Source organism: Corvus kubaryi, unplaced genomic scaffold, assembly GCF_017639235.1.
Source record: "Corvus kubaryi isolate FWS band 111438036 unplaced genomic scaffold, C.kubaryi_AGA036_p1.0 37312, whole genome shotgun sequence".
In the NCBI taxonomy this organism is placed as follows: domain Eukaryota; kingdom Metazoa; phylum Chordata; class Aves; order Passeriformes; family Corvidae; genus Corvus; species Corvus kubaryi.
The window spans coordinates 4,760,140-4,777,098 of NW_024581098.1; the positions used below are offsets into that span (position 1 = coordinate 4,760,140).

The 16,959-nt window shown below is 36.8% G+C and overlaps 1 protein-coding gene across 4 annotated transcripts in view; it reads left to right on the plus strand.

Moving 5' to 3' along the window:
• Positions 1-16,959, plus strand: part of TRAPPC8 (trafficking protein particle complex subunit 8) — a 52,931-nt gene that overhangs the window by 5,987 nt on the left and 29,985 nt on the right. For 2 of the 4 annotated variants that reach the window (XM_042029101.1, XM_042029102.1), the window contains exons 3-12: positions 2,511-2,594; positions 5,375-5,464; positions 6,799-6,973; positions 7,374-7,527; positions 8,616-8,697; positions 10,138-10,385; positions 11,944-12,059; positions 13,394-13,544; positions 14,867-14,967; positions 16,436-16,541. In XM_042029101.1, the coding sequence (XP_041885035.1) occupies positions 2,511-2,594; positions 5,375-5,464; positions 6,799-6,973; positions 7,374-7,527; positions 8,616-8,697; positions 10,138-10,385; positions 11,944-12,059; positions 13,394-13,544; positions 14,867-14,967; positions 16,436-16,541 (1,307 nt within the window). The remainder of the gene's footprint in view (positions 1-2,510; positions 2,595-5,374; positions 5,465-6,798; positions 6,974-7,373; positions 7,528-8,615; positions 8,698-10,137; positions 10,386-11,943; positions 12,060-13,393; positions 13,545-14,866; positions 14,968-16,435; positions 16,542-16,959) is intronic. The other 2 variants (XM_042029103.1, XM_042029104.1) reach the window with 1 other exon arrangement.

Here is a 16,959-nt window from a genome sequence, read left to right on the forward strand (position 1 = left end):
ATTGCTTTTACTGAAACTTTGGATTTATTGAATAGTTTTGGTTTTACATAATGCTGAAAGAGTAGTTGAGCTTCATTAATAATTTCAGTTTTCCTAATGTTGAAATTCTTCTGAACTTGTGTTAAATCATTATTTTAATGTAGCAATTACCAATGCTTTGGTTGTGTTATTTTTGTGTTACAAAACTGATATAGCGACTTGTTGCACTTGGCTGAATAAATATCAGAGCTTATTTATAGTGTTGGTACTAAGGTACAGCTTTATCAAGTTAGTTATTCTGGCTTCCTTTATTTTTTATGATAAAGTCATAAAACGTTTAAGGAAAAGATTATGAGGAAAGGTGTGTGACTCCTTTGATTTGTTGTCTTTTTTTTTTTTCTTTCTTGTATGAAACTTGTCCTTCATATTTCACTGTCAAAACGACTAGAGTATTCTAAAAATGTTTTTTTCTCAGATCTCCAAGGGATGAGGCATTGTGAATACTGCTAAATGAGACCTCATCTTAGGAGCTGAGAAGATGAAACTCCTCCCAATTAAGACCCTAATCCATTAAAGCCTTTGAGCACATACTTAGTTCAAAGCATGTATGCACTGCCCTATTTAAACATGCGTAATTTATTGTATTTAAAGTTCAGCCTGCAGTGAAGAGTTTGGCTCTGCTATAGCAAGAGACTGATAAAACTTCATGAGGATTACTAACTGATGTTGCTGTAGTAGATTTTTTTTTTATGTTGATGATGGAAAAATGGCATAATTCTTACATCTTTGACACCTAATTTACGAGGTACATCTTCAACTTGGTGTCAAGTGTTGGTAATAAAGGAAAAGACCTGAGCCTGGGAACCTCTTGTTTTTAAGATCTGTTGAAAACTCCACATCTTTTTCAATTTCTTTGCCCTTGTTTATACATCATATCGGTGAATTGCCATTTTGTTATGAAATTTTTTTCTGATGGAAAGTTTACTTCAGTTCTAGAAAATAAAAAAAAGCAAGCAGAATGGTTTCAGTGAAGAGACTTTTCCGTAAGGTTTCTAATGACCTCGGTTTAGAAGTGAGGTATTGAAAGAAGGGAAGAAAAATAGTGGCTATACTAGGCCTTGCTTTGTAGTTACAGAAGCAAATATCTCTCTTTTTGTTTTCCATATTTGCTGCTGGAGCCTCGGATGTACAAATTACCATATGTAACTATCTTCTGTCTCTCGGTGATTAGGTTCTCATTTCCATTCAGACTGGCTATATGCTTATTTGACAGGAGGAGAGATGTATAAGCTGTTTAAGATCACACAGAAAGACAAATTCATGTCGTAACTTTGTTGTTCAATGGAACCCCGTTTCAGGGGTTTAGCACAAAACAGTGACGGTGTTCTTGATGAAGGAACTTGTGTCCCCTTACAGTGTAAGAGGATATGAGGAAGTACCAAGTGGGGTTCCGTTATGCTTAGACAACTATGAGTATTTACTGAGACATTTAGGGGTTTTTTTCCAACTTTCTCAGAGCATTTTATTCAAACCAATGGATGCATTCATTCCTGACAGCAGAACATAATCATTTGTTATGTAAATGTGAAATACTCTCATCAGTTCTTTAATTTGTTCTTTTTTGGGACTGAATTAGTTTTATAGGATAATGATATTAAATTATATTTCCTTAATCTTTAATGATGATCAAGTGCAATCTGTTTTGAAGAAAGACACCAACATTGTTTAAGAAGCTGAGGTGTGACTGTTTCTGGCTCTGGGGTCATGATCCTGCTCTTTTTTTGAGAAGTTTTGGAACTGCTGTGTTGTATTGATTTAATTGTTTGTAATCCTTCTTTGTTACAAGTGTTGTTTAATATTCTTATAGTTCCGTGGTCTAGTGCTGAGAGATTTGTTTGGTTGCTGAATAGCTGCTTATGTTCAGCCATGCCTGCTTCTCCCATGTACTGGTGTATGTAGAAAGTGAAGGAAAATGATCCCACTAAAGAATTAAATTATTTGAGAGAAGAAAAAAATTTTTCAGCCAGATCAGTTCCCTGGCTGTGTTTATTCGGGGCTACGTGATATAAATGCTGGCATGTGGCATTGGAGGAATATGATTGAGATGAAGGAGAATGTTGGGGCAACACTTTCAGCAGCTAATGTACTCAGCTACTTTTAACTAGTACTGTAGGCTGGGAAATCTCACCAATTACTGCCTTAGGTTTCGAGTATCTTTCAACTAGTAAAATAGAGATAACATCTAGATACAAGTTAAATCGTTGCTACTTGGTAGAATTTCCATTTTTGTTTGAGCCTAGCATTGGGGCTGAACTAGAAATTAATATTGATTTCCATTAAAGTACACTGTCAAATGTTAAGGAGCCTGAAATATTGCTGATTAAGGTTGGCTGGAGTCAAATCTCTTCAATGCTCCTCATGGGCCTGCATGGTGTAGATTTTTTCTACTTCACACTACCAGAGTGTAAAAGCCAAGAGTGTGTTTGTATCTGACCCTTTTTAGTATAATTATATCATGTTTTTTCTATCAGATCGCTCAGTTAAAGCTAGTGTTCCTTGGTACAGTAATTGGAAAGAGACACTGATGGAACTGAACACATCCACGTTTTATTCAGGTATTTTTTTGTGGTTGGTGCCGATTTGCCAAATTGCCCTTTACTCCTTTTCCATGTGCCCCATCCACCTTTCCTTACCATCTGCTACAACTGTTTAGCACTTTTCTGGACGTAGATGTGTGTTCCTTCATTTTTTCCCCCTAACTGAAAAATCGGTGGTGGTGGTGATTTTAATTTTTCTTTTAATCACATTTCTACTCTTGTTAATCAAAATCATTTGATCTTTCCATACAATCAATAAGGGTGGTGGTGGTAAATTACTTGATGCTGTAAAAACCCTGGATTGTTTGATCCCATGGAACTGTATACTGTCACTGTGCTGTATTTCAAATGTCCTTTCTGTTTCTCTAGAGAACTTCCTTCTCAGGGGATAGTAACACTTTTTAAGTTGGAACTCAAGTGCTGACTGTACTTAGAGCACAGTGTCTCTGCTATATTGACATTCTTTCTGGAGTATGACCCTTAAAAAAAAGAAAAAGATTTCTCATGCATTTTTATGTAGTTTATGAGACTTACTGCTACCAAACCATGTTGGTTATTGACCTCTCAAGGCTCTGTGTCGTCGTCTGTAAGAGCCAGGTTTTGATGTTTTTCAGTTTTATATATTTTAAATAGTTTATGCCTTTGGTTAATAATAGCTGTCCTTTCAGTAGGATCTGTTCAGATCCTACTAAATGTCTAAAGAGCACAAAACTTCATGAAGTAGACTTTCCATTTTTAAGCTGTTACGTACAAATATTACTTAAATTTTTTTTTTCCTTAACAAGTTCTGAACACGTTAACAAGTTTGCCAAAACTTCAGTTCTGTTCCATCATACTGGAAATGTTTTACTGGAAAAATGCAAAACACAGATCTGGGTACCTAAATGACAGTGTTGGTATGCATTGCTGTAACATGTTATGAGATGTTACAGTTGTGAAATGGTTTTCAAATACTGCTTTTATTTTGAATATGGTGTGTGTTTATCAAGTATCTATGATAAGTGATTACAGCCCTGTAAATGCTCAAGTGAATCCTGTTAACGTTGTGGTTGTGTAGAGGGAATCTAGTTGCCTTTGAGGCCACTTCCAGGGTTCTTAATAGGCCTAATGAAAAAAAAGGGTGGGGGAACCAATCCACAAAACAAAGTAGTACTTCCCTGTTTGTAATTGTCAGATTTTAAAAAACACATGATTTTTTTCCTTTTGCTGTGATTCAGCTGTAAAACAGAAGTGAAAATTTGAAGACAGTGCTTGAAACTACAATGTGGTTGAAAATTCTGCCTTAGGTTGTTAAACAGTGTTTACTTTGAACTTGAGTTACTGCATGGCTTGTTATATTTGTGAAAAATGTGTGAGTCACTTTCTTATGGCTTGTTTTTAATAATAACAAGCTGTGTTTTCCTTAATTTAAATAGTTGGCATGTTTACATGCAGGACTCAGTAAAGCCAAGAGCTTTTTATATCCTAGATGAGTACTCAGAGAGCAGTTTCTAGAAAGGCTGTAATCAAAAGCTCAAAGTTTTGTCTCCTATTAGGCTTTTTTTTTTATGTGAGATGTGCAGACTGCTAGACTGAGTTTGTGTGACTATATCTGACTTCTGTGTGTCTGAAGCCTATTTAAGATGTCTTGACAATGTATGATTAAGCAAAACGCATTAAATGAATGCCCTAGAAGATAGTTCTAACATAAAATTCATAAAATTGAACCTGTTTCCTAAAGTTAGCTTAAGAAACCAAGGTGGTGGTTTGGCTTGGTTTTTTTGAGGGGGTGCATGAGAGCTTTACAAAGTATTAGAAATTTTTATGGGACTAAAGTCCCAATGTGGATTTTTTAGGGTCATATAAGGAAATTACCTTCAGGTTTTCTTACTATTTTTTTTTCTCTACTAGTTACTGTTCGCTAGTTTGCAGGTGAGTTGACTCTGGATTCCAGTTACTTCAGTGTGAAATCAGGTTATTGAAAGTGGATTGATTTTGCTCTGGAGTCCGTTTCCCACTCAAGGGAAAGGAGTTGGAGAATTAAGATGGCATAAAACAGGCTTAAAAGAAGAAATAGTAATTCACTGTTTGACCCATAGTTGGAGTGGAAAGAAATAGGCAATATTAGGTTCACATATTTGTTTTGATGTCCCAGACATCCTTTGTTTCCCTTGATTTGTTATGGTTAGGAAAATGAAATCCCTATTGTAAAAGGGTGTTGAACATGGCAGGTTAAAATTTTAAGGCATTAATGGCACAGCTTGGATCTGAGGTTTTACCTTCTTGGATCTTTGCTGGCTGAGCTGTTTATTTTAGCCAGCCATGGGAAAGCAACTGCTGTCAAGCCAAGTCAACACTTAGAGAAAACAGGCAGGATAGAGTTTTGGTAATCCTTAGCTCCTCTACATACTCAAAACTGAATTTTGTTTCTTGGTTAATTCCTACATCCCTAGCCTGGAAATTCAATGACTGTTAGAAGAATTTCTTTCTTTCTTTGCCAAGTGTGTGGGTGTTTAAAGGAGTGGTAAAGAGTAGTTGGTTTAACAAGGACTGAATCCATGTGAGCCTACGAATGTGATGCTTAAGATGCTATTCAGTTTCATAGGATTTGATTCAAGTGTTACTGTTTCTCTTACTTGTGTAGTAAATACTAAAACACTTTCACCTTGGACTGTTTCCCCTTCTTTCCCTTGCCATGCAAACCTTGTCAGAGTTTGCAGGCTTCACTTTTAGGTGTAGTCATTCATACTTCCTTTTCATTAATGGGTAAACAAGTTTCGCTAATAGTCTAATTTTTCCTATTTTATTGTGTATTTCAGCTACTACTCCGTGGTTTGAGTCTTACAGAGAGTGCTTTCTTCAGTCCATGCCTGCATCAGATCATGAATTCTTAAACCACTATGTTGCATGTATCCTTTGAGTGTTACAGACAGCTCCAGGGAAGGCTGTTACAAAATGTAATGTAGGAGACACTGAAAATTTTGCAGTAACTCTTTCTCAATTATGATTGGAAGCCTGTATATTTTTTCACTGTCTGACTACACAGACTGATTTCATAAGGGCATCAGGGCTTTCTTTGTGGTTGTTTGGCCTGAGTTTTTTTGTGCTGTTGGTATTGGGGTTTTTTTCCCCCTTCTCCACACACTCCTTTGGTGTCAAAGTGAGCTCAAAGCCAATACCTGTAAACAAAACTCCATCATCCTAAGACACTTTCTGCTGTAGCTCTTTATGTATCTCTTGACTGTCCCTTATCTGCAACGGAGGAATGTATGTTTGGGATGCATCTGCTGCTTTTTAATAGCTTTTTGTAAGCAGGTGGAGTGGTGGAGGTTGGGGAGAGGATGTTTTGGAAATTTGGTAAACTTCGAGCTGTGCTGGACAAAAAGAAGTCTGGAAAGACTGGAACAATGCCTGAATGCTTTCACTTTTTTTTTTTTTTAACCAGAGCTTAGGCCTAATTTGCTTGTCTACAGGGAAATTGAAAATAATCACTGTTTCATGATGTAGCTGGTGTTTAGCTTTACAGTAATTATGATGCTGCAGGTTTCATGACACTGTTCCTAGTTCTTTACTGAACCTTATAATTTCAGTATGATGGAAAAGTATGTTAATGGCCATACTTGTACAGAATTAACTTTGCAAAATACTGATTCTGACTTCTGAATTTACTAATGTTTAAAGTATAACTTTGCTTTCTGGCTTCTCTGAGTTAATGTCTTTTGATTTGGTGAGTAGATGTAGCAGAGCAGAATGTTCCTTATTAATGACTGTGTAGTTGCATTGAGGTAAAAATCTGAACACTTCCGCTTTTTGCTCAGGTGCTGTGATGTTTCTGTGTTTATGAACGCTGGTTATCACTGTTGTTCAGGTGATAAAGCCCCAAGTCTCCTTGGAAGTTGAAAGCTAAAATACAGTGGGGATGAATTTCAGCTACGTGTTTGCTATGTGAATGTCTCGTCTCTATCTGAAATCTTAAATGAGCTATCACATAGCAGCTTAAACTTGGATTCACTGTCAGAATTGGAGCAAACTCCTGTTGCATCTCATTTTACAGATGTTAGTTAACTGATTGTTATTTATTGAGACTAAGGCCGAATTCTGATTGCACATACTTTTGTGATAGCATGTTTTATGTGCTTAAGTATTGTACTCATCCATTCTATTTTATAGACTTCCTATTTTATTCTGTGAACAGTGGTTGTCCCTGTGTTCTTTGGGTATATGTCCTTAGTAATGAATTCAGGTATGCTGGTAGTTTCTTCTAGTGAACCTGACCCTGTGGAGCAGTTTCTGAAGCTGTCGCAAGAACAACATCGGATTCAGCACAGTAGTGAATACTCGTATCCTAAATGGTTTATACCAAACACGCTCAAATATTATGTGTTACTGCATGATGTAAGCACAGGAGAAGAACAGAGGTGGGTCATTTGTCTTCAGTGAGCTTACAGATGAGCGAGCTCTTTGACCAAAATGTTTGCATTGATAAATTCTGTTGAGATTAGACATGCAACAGGATCCATTAGCCAGTATGCTATTATCAAGGCAGATATTTGAAAGTATTATTTTTAGATCATCTTCTTGTGTTCATGTAAAATGAAATGAATCAGTCCTGGCTTTTGGGGTAGATGCTTTCTTTGCTAGCTTGCTAAACTAATTGTCAAAGATTCTCAGTTTTACTCTTGCATAACAGATTGCTTTAAAAATAGGAGAATTTTCCTTTTAAGCACTATGAATAATAGTCTAAAATAGCTTGTTGCGCTACACACTTTAAAGTTAGTTTGATATCAAGACAGGATAAATGTTGTTGTACTGTTTCAGAGCTGACTCCATTTATGAAGAGATGAAACAGAGGTATGGAACTCAGGGTTGCTATTTGCTGAAAATAAATTCTCGAGTGTCTAATAGAGGAGCAGATGAACAGATACCAGATCCTTGGAGTCAGTACCTTCAGAAAAACACGATCCAGAACCAGGTATTACAGTATTCTAAAAACAGTTTCTAAGGTCCATATTTTTTGGTTGCATTAAGTTTTGCCTTAGTGTTATGTATGTGTTTCTACAGAATGAGCTAATAGGCAGTCAGGATACTTCTGACACAGCTATGACTTTTTGTGAGGGCATAAGATGAGTCCTCAGTAGGAACTGTCCTCTATGGTACTTAAGTTGACAGTAAGGAGCACTGAAATACTGGACTGTCTGAAATAGACTGACTGTAGCACAGAAATAATACTTATGCCTTAAGAGCTGTAAGAGGTAACCTCAAAAGTGTCCTGTTCATAGTAACTTTCAACCTTCATTTTTGTCTTCTTCACTCTTAATTTTTTTTTTCCCTGGGTCTTCTGTACTTCACTAGATAGTGTGGGTGTGTTGCTTTGTTGGGAGTATGTGTGGTTTTTATGATAACTTTTTGTGTCTAGTCTGGTCTGTCATCTGCTAAGATTGCAAGTGATAGTGTGTTTTGAGTTTGCCATAAATGTCTGTATTTTTGGCTTTAGAACCAAAAATACTTTTTTTTGAGTTTGCTTTTGACTGACCTGCAGTTATAGCTCCTTATGATTAAAAGGTTTGTGGAATCGTATTTCTTTACCAAATGTAGCTGGTACTGGAAAGTCAAAACATTTCATATTCTATAAGCTAAGAGAACCAGTGAGTTATAGCCCACCATAAACTAAAAATACGTTTTTCTCTTTCTCTGGCCCACGTCAACTGTGCAATATAGATTTTTGTGTGTGTGTGAGCTTACTCAGGATCTGCTTTAGGGAATATATTTTTGCTGCTGTAGGCATTGCTGTGTAAGAGTTGGAGTTGCTTTGGTTGACAGGGGAGCTAGTTGAGCAAGTCAGAAAGTATTTGCTTCATTTGGTGAATATAACTTTCATCTTTTAAATAAGACAGTTTCTTAAAGCCTCAGAAACTACTTTGAGAAGTTAATATATATGAACAAACATGCTGCTGTAGTAATTCAGTTAACTTACTGAAGTTGACAGCTACTGTTTACTGACTTTTGTATGTGGTTGAGTAGTCTTAAAGTTCTGACTTCTTTTCCCCCTTTTTCTGGCAGGATTGCTATGAAGATTATACTGTTGTTTCAAACAAGAATACTGATCACTTGATATCAGACGGCATAGACAGTGAAATTAAAGGTATCTTTGTAACTTTATGAAAACCTTGATGTTATAGCATTTACACAACCGGTTGTCTTGTGTCTTGGACAGTAATTAATTAGATGATTTGTTAGGGAACTCAGAGTAATAGTTTTCTGAATGCTCTAGGTGTCCTCAAAGTAAAATGCTGTGGTACTGACCCTACTGGATTGGTGGCATCTCCTTAATGAGATGGCTAATGATGTACTGGGCTCATATTTTGTAAGATTGAATGTACTGTCTGCAAACTCTGGTAATTAGTAAAAATTACATATGATTAAATGGTCAATTTTCATAATAATGAAAGTTTTGGTTTGTATCCTCTGCTATAACTTGGAAGCTGAGGTTTTGGAGCTTTTTTGGTCCTTGGTTTTAGTATTAAATCTGTAAACGTCAGGGAAGTGCTTAGTTTGTAGGCTGTTTGGAAGCGCTTGCCTTGGAATTCAGCTTGTGGATGGGAGAGGATAGTAAATGAAATTGAGTGGAAATTAATGCACCCTTAAAAAATAATTCAGATAACAGTGTAGGATTCCGATGAGAGGCATTATCAAATAGGAAAAAAGTGAGGTACCCTGCATTGTCTGGCCTGCCTCAGCCCGGATCCTTCATATCTCACCTGAAATGCATTTGGAGACCTAGCATGTGTAGGACAGCCTACAGTTGCCATCTTTCTAAGGCCTTGCAGACCAGATGTAGTCTGGGAGCTGCTAATTGAACTTTACAAACTCAGCTTTACTTTTCATGAGTAAAATCCGTTAAGGATTTGCTTTCACAATTCAGCTTTGCTTGGTGCCAGATAGGGCAAGCTGATTTTCTTATAAATAAGAGAACTGCTTAAGTCTTAGAATGAAGCAGTGTCTCAGTCTATTTCAGAGAGCTAAATGCAATAGTAGTCAGCAGCCCTTCTCACTGAATGAAGAGGAGTTCGGAGGAAATTGCTTTACATGTTGATTGCTTGGAAGGACATGGAAAATTATGTTTGTTTTGTTTAAGTTTTTTTTTAACCTTAAAACATAAGCAGGAAAAAAGATAATGGACCCAATGGATCCATTGTAGTAATTGCTGCATTTCCAACTTTCATGAATGCTTTATTTTGATTTTAATGTTTCTATAGTTTTCCTTCAGTGTTGATATTAGTCAGCATACTGGAAGATTTTTTTTGCACTGTAGGTGAGAACCAAAACTGTACATATTTAGCCATGTTGTAATTCTTGAGATTCCTTGAACTTTCTGCGAATTTCAGGAATGATGCAATACTCAGTGCTGTGCTGCTGCCTGCTCAGCATTGATCTATAATGTAGAACAGTTGGTGAATTGCTTTGCTTTACAGAGTTCTGAGTAAGGAAAGCTTTGAAGTAGGTTAGTAAAAATGATCTTTAAAACCCAAAATGTTTAAGTGACTTTATACTTACTGGAGTTTTTGTTTCAATCTTTCAACAGATGGCTTGTCAAATAACTTTAAGACTCACCCCCTTCAACTGGATCATCCCAGTGGCAGTTTGGATAGCACTGTTTACATGAAGGCTTCTACATCGCTGCAAGACTCGAAGAAGTCAAATTCTGGGACACCTCATGGTGCTTGTTTAACTCTCACAGATCATGATCGAATTAGGCAGTTCATACAGGAATTCACATTTCGGGGACTTTTGCCACACATAGAGAAAACAATTCGACAGCTCAATGATCAGGTCGGTTTACTCTTAAAAATACTTTGTGCTATAAGGAAAAACGGTTGGGGTATAAATCCAGTTATCCAAACATCTGTTTTGACAGTATTACTTCCTTCTGTTTCTAATGATTCAACACTCTTGCTGAAAACTGTAAGTAGATTTAAGAGAAATAACTGAAGTTCTCATTATTGCTCAATTTGTCATCTAAAAAAATGAGTACTAATTTGTATCAACAGCTCCAGTGCAAGGTGGCTTCTTGGTGAAAGCCTGTCTGAACTGTTTCCAGGAAAATCTGTTCTTGACCCTAAAATCTTAATATTCTGTTCTCTTGGACGATTCTGGCATGGGGAACAAAATGGACTTTGTGTTTCAACATCAGAATACACAGCTAAATTTAAGAAATGCATTTAATCGATAATCATCTGCAAAAAAAGCTGCATCCTTCAGTTGCTACTTGACAGGGAAAAAAATGCAGGGACACCCTGAATCGTGTAACTCTGATCTTAGCAGTTTTTGCAGGGAATATGCTTCTCTCAAACTAGGATTTTTTGGAAGTGTGATTAATATCACGTCCATGTTAAGTCAAGTGCATACATTAAAGTTATTTGCATCACAGTTCTTTTACAAGTGTTTCACTCTTATATGCCCTTAAACAACTGCAGAGATGGATTGACTTACATTAGTGCAATCAAATTACTGTATTTAGCATTAAGTCTTGGACTCAAATATCAGTCTATTATCTGACTTCTGATTTTATTTTGATTGGATTGTCTATTCAAGTTGTAGTTTTAAGTATGAGGGCTTTTCATACTAAGGATCATGTCCTGTAAGGAATGCTCACTCCTTGAATTTACTTCTGGGAGTTTGTGTGTGCTGACCATATTTACATTTAGTAAGTTTTATGAAGAAACATTAAAAAGAAGTGGTTACATAAAGTGTAGCAAACAGGAATGTAGGATAAGCTCCTAGTTCTGGTAGGAAAATGGAGATGTTCCGCTTTTTAAAATTGCCTTTTAAGAGTGATATAGTTTGCCTTATAGAATGGGAGTGGTAGTTCCCTGCAGAAGTTTCCTTCTAAGTGGAAGTTATCTGAAAGAATAAAGTTGTGTAACTTTGCTTGGAGGTGTGGCTCATACCTTTGACACTTGAAATTGATGTTCATGGTGTGATAATGCTTTATGTGGATGGTCACAGAAGGTTCTTTCTTGTAGTATGCACTTAGTCTAGATTTTAAGTTGGACTGCTACCGCAAATTAGATATTCTAATTATTTAGAATTTAGTTTTCAAACAGATGTATCAAATGTTCAAGTTCTTAAGATGGATATTTCTCCAGTTTACAGAAAGAATATGAACCTCAACTGTCTGAGATGAAATAGATACGTGAATTGCAACTTCTATCTCAGTGTCAGAGATTAATTCTAAAGAAGTGTGATCTTAGTTATCTTACTCCTTTTATTTATTTCTGTTTTATGGAGGAAAAAACAATTTACAAAGCCATAATGAAGCTTGGCTTTTTATATTAGTTTAACTTAGATCTTTTGCAATGTAGTGCTCTAATTCAATGTCTTTCTCCAGTTAATATCCAGGAAAGGCTTGAGCCGATCACTGTTTTCTGCTACTAAAAAATGGTTTAGTGGCAGCAAGGTTCCAGAGAAAAGTATAAATGAACTCAAGAACACTTCTGGTTTGCTGTAAGTAATCTCAGTCCTTATTTTTAGATCTAAACTGTAAATGTACCTTTTTTAGGTGGGGAGGGAAAGCCTGTGTTTATTTGATGGTGGTGTTCTGTAGTGTGAACTAAACCAGAGTGTTGTGAATGACTTTAATTAGAAAAAGTCATGAAAAGTACTTTGCCTAAATATGCACAATAAAGGAGAAGCAGAACTTAAAGAAAAAGGGGATAAAATAAACTGTTTGCGGAGTCATCTGCCTGCTCTATTTTCAGTGAAGCTTTCTAAGTTAATAAGAGCACATGTTTTTAACAGTAATAGTAATAAAAAGAAGCTATGGTTTGCCACGAGGGATTCTTTTGAGATTTATACAAGTACAAGTTTGTACAAGTTTTTTCACTTGTCATTGCAGCCAAACCCCATCTTTAGGTGTTTTTGCTTATGTAACTATGCAATTTACTCCAGTAGAGTGTTGAGTGTATTGCTTTTGCAATATGTTCAAGAGCTAAAGTAAGGGGAATTTCATACTTAGTGCACCTGCTTCTTAGTATACACTAAAACCAGGTTCTAAGTGTTACCAAAATACTAATTCTGTATGCTTTTGGTAGTTTCCCTCTGTGAATTAGGATGTATAATCATGAAAATCACTCTCCAACTGTCTTTACCACAGAAGTCTAAATAATTTTTGGTCATTATCTAGTCAAGGGTAATGCCCTTGACATGCACCTGCAGCTTCAAATGTCTATGTTGTGTGTCTTTGGATTCATGATCAGAATGTTGCTAATTCCAGCTTTTTGTTTTGAACTCGTAAGTGTAATTTACTTCCTACAACATTTGAAATACAAGTGTTTGTGAAAATGTATTTGATTATTACTGAAGTGATTCATATATATATTGGATTAACTAAAAGTTGGATTGATGCTTGCAGAGGACAGGAACTTGCACAGTGTTTTGGCATAAAGCATAGTTTTTTAGTGGACTTACTTCTTTCAAAAAAATGGGGAGAAATAACTTACAGCCAAGTGAACAGTCAAAGTCTTTTTTTTTTCCCTTCTCATACAGCTGTGCTTAGCTCTAATGGTTAATCTGACTGAGCAGTTTCAGTGGTAGTTATAAACTCTATTCAGTATTTCTTGGCTAAGAGGAATGCTTGCTTTGAATGTTACTGGAACAGTGAATCTTGTTAATCAGAAAGTAGGATGTGAAACCAAGCTACCAGTGGCAGAAAGGAAGCAGCTTCACTTTCCTTAGCTGTTTTTGGGCAAGGCTGAAGCAATGCAGGTTTTATTACTACTTTGTGAATAGATATTAAGGTGAGAGAGGATGACTTTGAATTTAAATATTTGTATTTATAGGTATCCACCAGAAGCGCCGGAGCTTCAAATCCGGAAAATGGCAGACTTGTGCTTTCTGGTGCAGCACTATGAACTTGCATATAGCTGTTACCATACAGCAAAGAAAGACTTCTTAAATGATCAGGCAATGCTTTATGCAGCTGGAGCACTGGTTGGTACTTCACATAACATGAACATTCTGTGAACTTTTTCTAATAATCTCTAATATTTGTCTGAAGGTAACAAAATGCAATCTCCCTCCTCCACCTCCAAGTTTGTAAGGATCTCCCCAAATTTGCTGCATATCTTTAAGAAACTCTAAAGTGTTGTAAAATCTGTTTTCTGCTGTTATATGAAGGCAATAAAGGTGTGACTAAAAACTGGAGAGTTAATTCTTAAAGTATGGAAAGGAGAAAACCTGGAATGCAACTTCCAGAAAAATGGATCTTTAAACTGATAACTCAAAGCCAGATATAAAATAGCTTTATAGTATCTCTTCTAGGCTTTGACAGAATACTTATTTGCTAGAAAGTCAAGACACTGTCACTATAAATATTGTATTGTACCTATTTTGGGGGGACTTAAGACTTGAAGGCTATACTTTGAGTATATTACAACTGAATTCCACTCTAAACACATACTCATTCATTATTTCCTCCTAAGAATTTATTTATGACTAAAGTAATTTTCAACAAGATAAATGGGAGTACTGGAGGAAAATGAGTAATTTGATCAATTTTTAGAAGATACATTTTGTAAACTTTAGTCTGGTTAACTTGCTAAAATTTGAAACTGCTTCACAGAGCTGTGGAGGCATTATTGTACACCTTTGCATCTTGATTAAAACTTTTACATAAATGTGTGTTTTTACAGTTCAGACAGTTGCTCTGCATTTGGATAATCTGAATAATCAGAAAAATATTAAGAAATCTTAATTTCCAAATGAATAGAAGCAGTCTTAATTATGAATTTGTTGCCATATGCTAGTCTTAGTCTTTACTTTCTGCAGAAGAACTTTGCTACCATGTTTTCAATCCATGGAAAAAGAAGTAAAATTTCAGACTGCATGTTTACTAGAGCTTCCTTGGAAGCTGATAGTGTAATTTCATATAGTCAAAACTCAAAAACAGTCCTCATCTTAAAATACATGGTAGTGCTACTTTATCAGGAAGATTGCTCCTGCAGTAGGAAATTCTTCTGGATTTGTAAAACAGTACTGAATCAATGTTTCTGCACGATGTTGGGGGTACTGTCAACTGCAAAGACTTCTGTGTGTAACTCTCTGGCTGCTGTGTGGCTAATTATAAGCAGAGCCATAAATCGGCTGTTGTATTAAACCTTTTATCAGTTATAGTGTGTTGGATACTTTTATATGCCAGTAACTGATTAGATGAAGATCTTTAATCTAGTAGCTGTTGAAACATGTTCCTCAGCCTTTTGAGGCTTATGATTTGTTGAAGAAACTACAGTGACAGTACTGAATTTCTCTTGTAGGAAATGGCAGCAGTATCAGCTTTTCTTCAGCCTGGAGCTCCTAGGCCATATCCTGCTCATTATATGGAGACAGCAATTCAGACCTATCGAGATATCTGCAAGTATGTTATTTACTTTTGTACTGATCCAATGAAAGATCTGGTGGCTTAACTTTCTTGCCCTGCACAGTGATAGTGCCAGATGATCACAGAGTAATGGTAACTCTTTAAAGAGTAAGATAAGCTAACATATCTAGGATAGCATGAGAGGAGATCTGGGCTGTTCTTAACAGAATGCCTATTGGACTTGTGTACTGAATTCACATGGTGGATTTTTAGATAGTGGGGTGGCTGCAAGGAAGGTTTCTGTGAGAAGACAGCAGGAGCTGCCTGTGGCAGAATCAGTTTTCACTCAGTTCCAAAATGGACATGGCTGCTGCCCAAGCTGGGTGTGTTGGTGCTGGTGTTACCTCTGAGACAATACACTTAAGAAATGGTAAAAATACCATTTACAGCAGCAGCTGTGAGAAAGGAGTGAGAAAATGAGAGAAACAGCTCTGCTGATACCAAGGTCAGGAGAAGGCAGTGCTTTGCTGCAGCCTGTGGTGAAGACCATGCTGAAGCAGATTTTCCCCTTGCAGCCCACAGAGATAGATGGGAAAGCAGGGATCTACCCTGCAGCCTGTCCCAATGGCAGAGCAGGTGGACATACCCTGAAGGTGGCTGTATAGAGCCTATGCCACAGCAAGTTGCTGTCAGGAACTGACCTGTGAAGAAACCACACTGGTTCCTGAAGGACTCTACTCTACAAAAAGGATACATGTTGGAGTAGTTCTTGAAGAACTGTATCTGTGAGAGGGACCCCACACTGAAACAGGGGAGGAGGATGTGGAGGAAGAAGCAGCATAGGAGAAATGTTATGAAGTGATCGCAACTCCTTTTCCCCATTTCCCTGCCCTGCTTGCAGGGAGGAGAAGGTAGAAGAGTTGGGAGTGAACTTGAGCCTGGGAAGGAGGATTTGTCAGGAGAAGGTGTTTTATTTCTGTTTTTTTTTTATCACTGTGCTATTCAGTTATTGACTGCCAATAAATTAATTTAATCTTCCCTCACACAAGTCTGTTTTGCCCATAACTAACTGGTGAGTGATCTCCCTGTCCCTTTCTCAGCGCGTGAGGTTTTTAGTCTGATCTTCTTCCCCTGTGTTGCTGAGCAGGGGGTGTGATACAGCCGCTTGGTGGGCACCTGGTACCCGGGTACAACTTGCCAGTACAACCTGCTTCTAACTCTTGGACTTCTTGTTCATCAGATTATTTTAGTTGGTATTTTTATAAATACAGTACTGTTCTCAAAAATGCTGTCCAACTTTGGCTTTTATGAAGCTCATATTATAGTGGGATAGGGCACTTAATGTGTCAATCTGTATGTGGTTGTTTTGTGGGGAGTGAACTTTCATGTATTTTGCTTTAAGAAGGATAAGCGGCAGAACCTCAGTCTGATGCTGTGTGTAGAAAATAAGTAAGATTTGAGTTGAAAAGTTTTCTGAGGTTTATTTTGATAAATATTTATTAATACATGTATGTTTTTACTTTAGGAACATGGTGCTGGCTGAACGCTGTGTGCTGCTTAGTGCTGAAATCTTAAAAAGTCAAAGCAAATATTCAGAGGCAGCTGCTCTTCTGATTCGTTTAACCAGTGAGGTAAAACTCAGTAGCTTTCTCCATTTCTGCCCTCTCCGTATTTGTTTTCTTACCCAAACACTTCTAGGTTACCTTCTGATTCTTCTCCTACAATATTTTCTAGCCAAAGGTAGCAAATGAGCAGGTATAGAGCAGGAAATGAAGAAAACTGTTTACACTGTAAGTGAAGGAACTAGTACGGTTATTATTTTTCTAGTCAAATGGTTTTCTTGACTTCCTTAACCATGCTAAATATGTTATCTTTGGCTTAACTAATTTTCTTTGACATCTGATTAGCTCTTGGATGGTGTAGCTTAAGAACTCATGTATTAAAAGTATTAGCATGGCTTGCCAGAACCATAATGGATGCTATCCCATATATAATCAGAAGTTCTCTATAGTTTAAGCAACTAAGGCATTACTGTAGCTCAGCTCATAT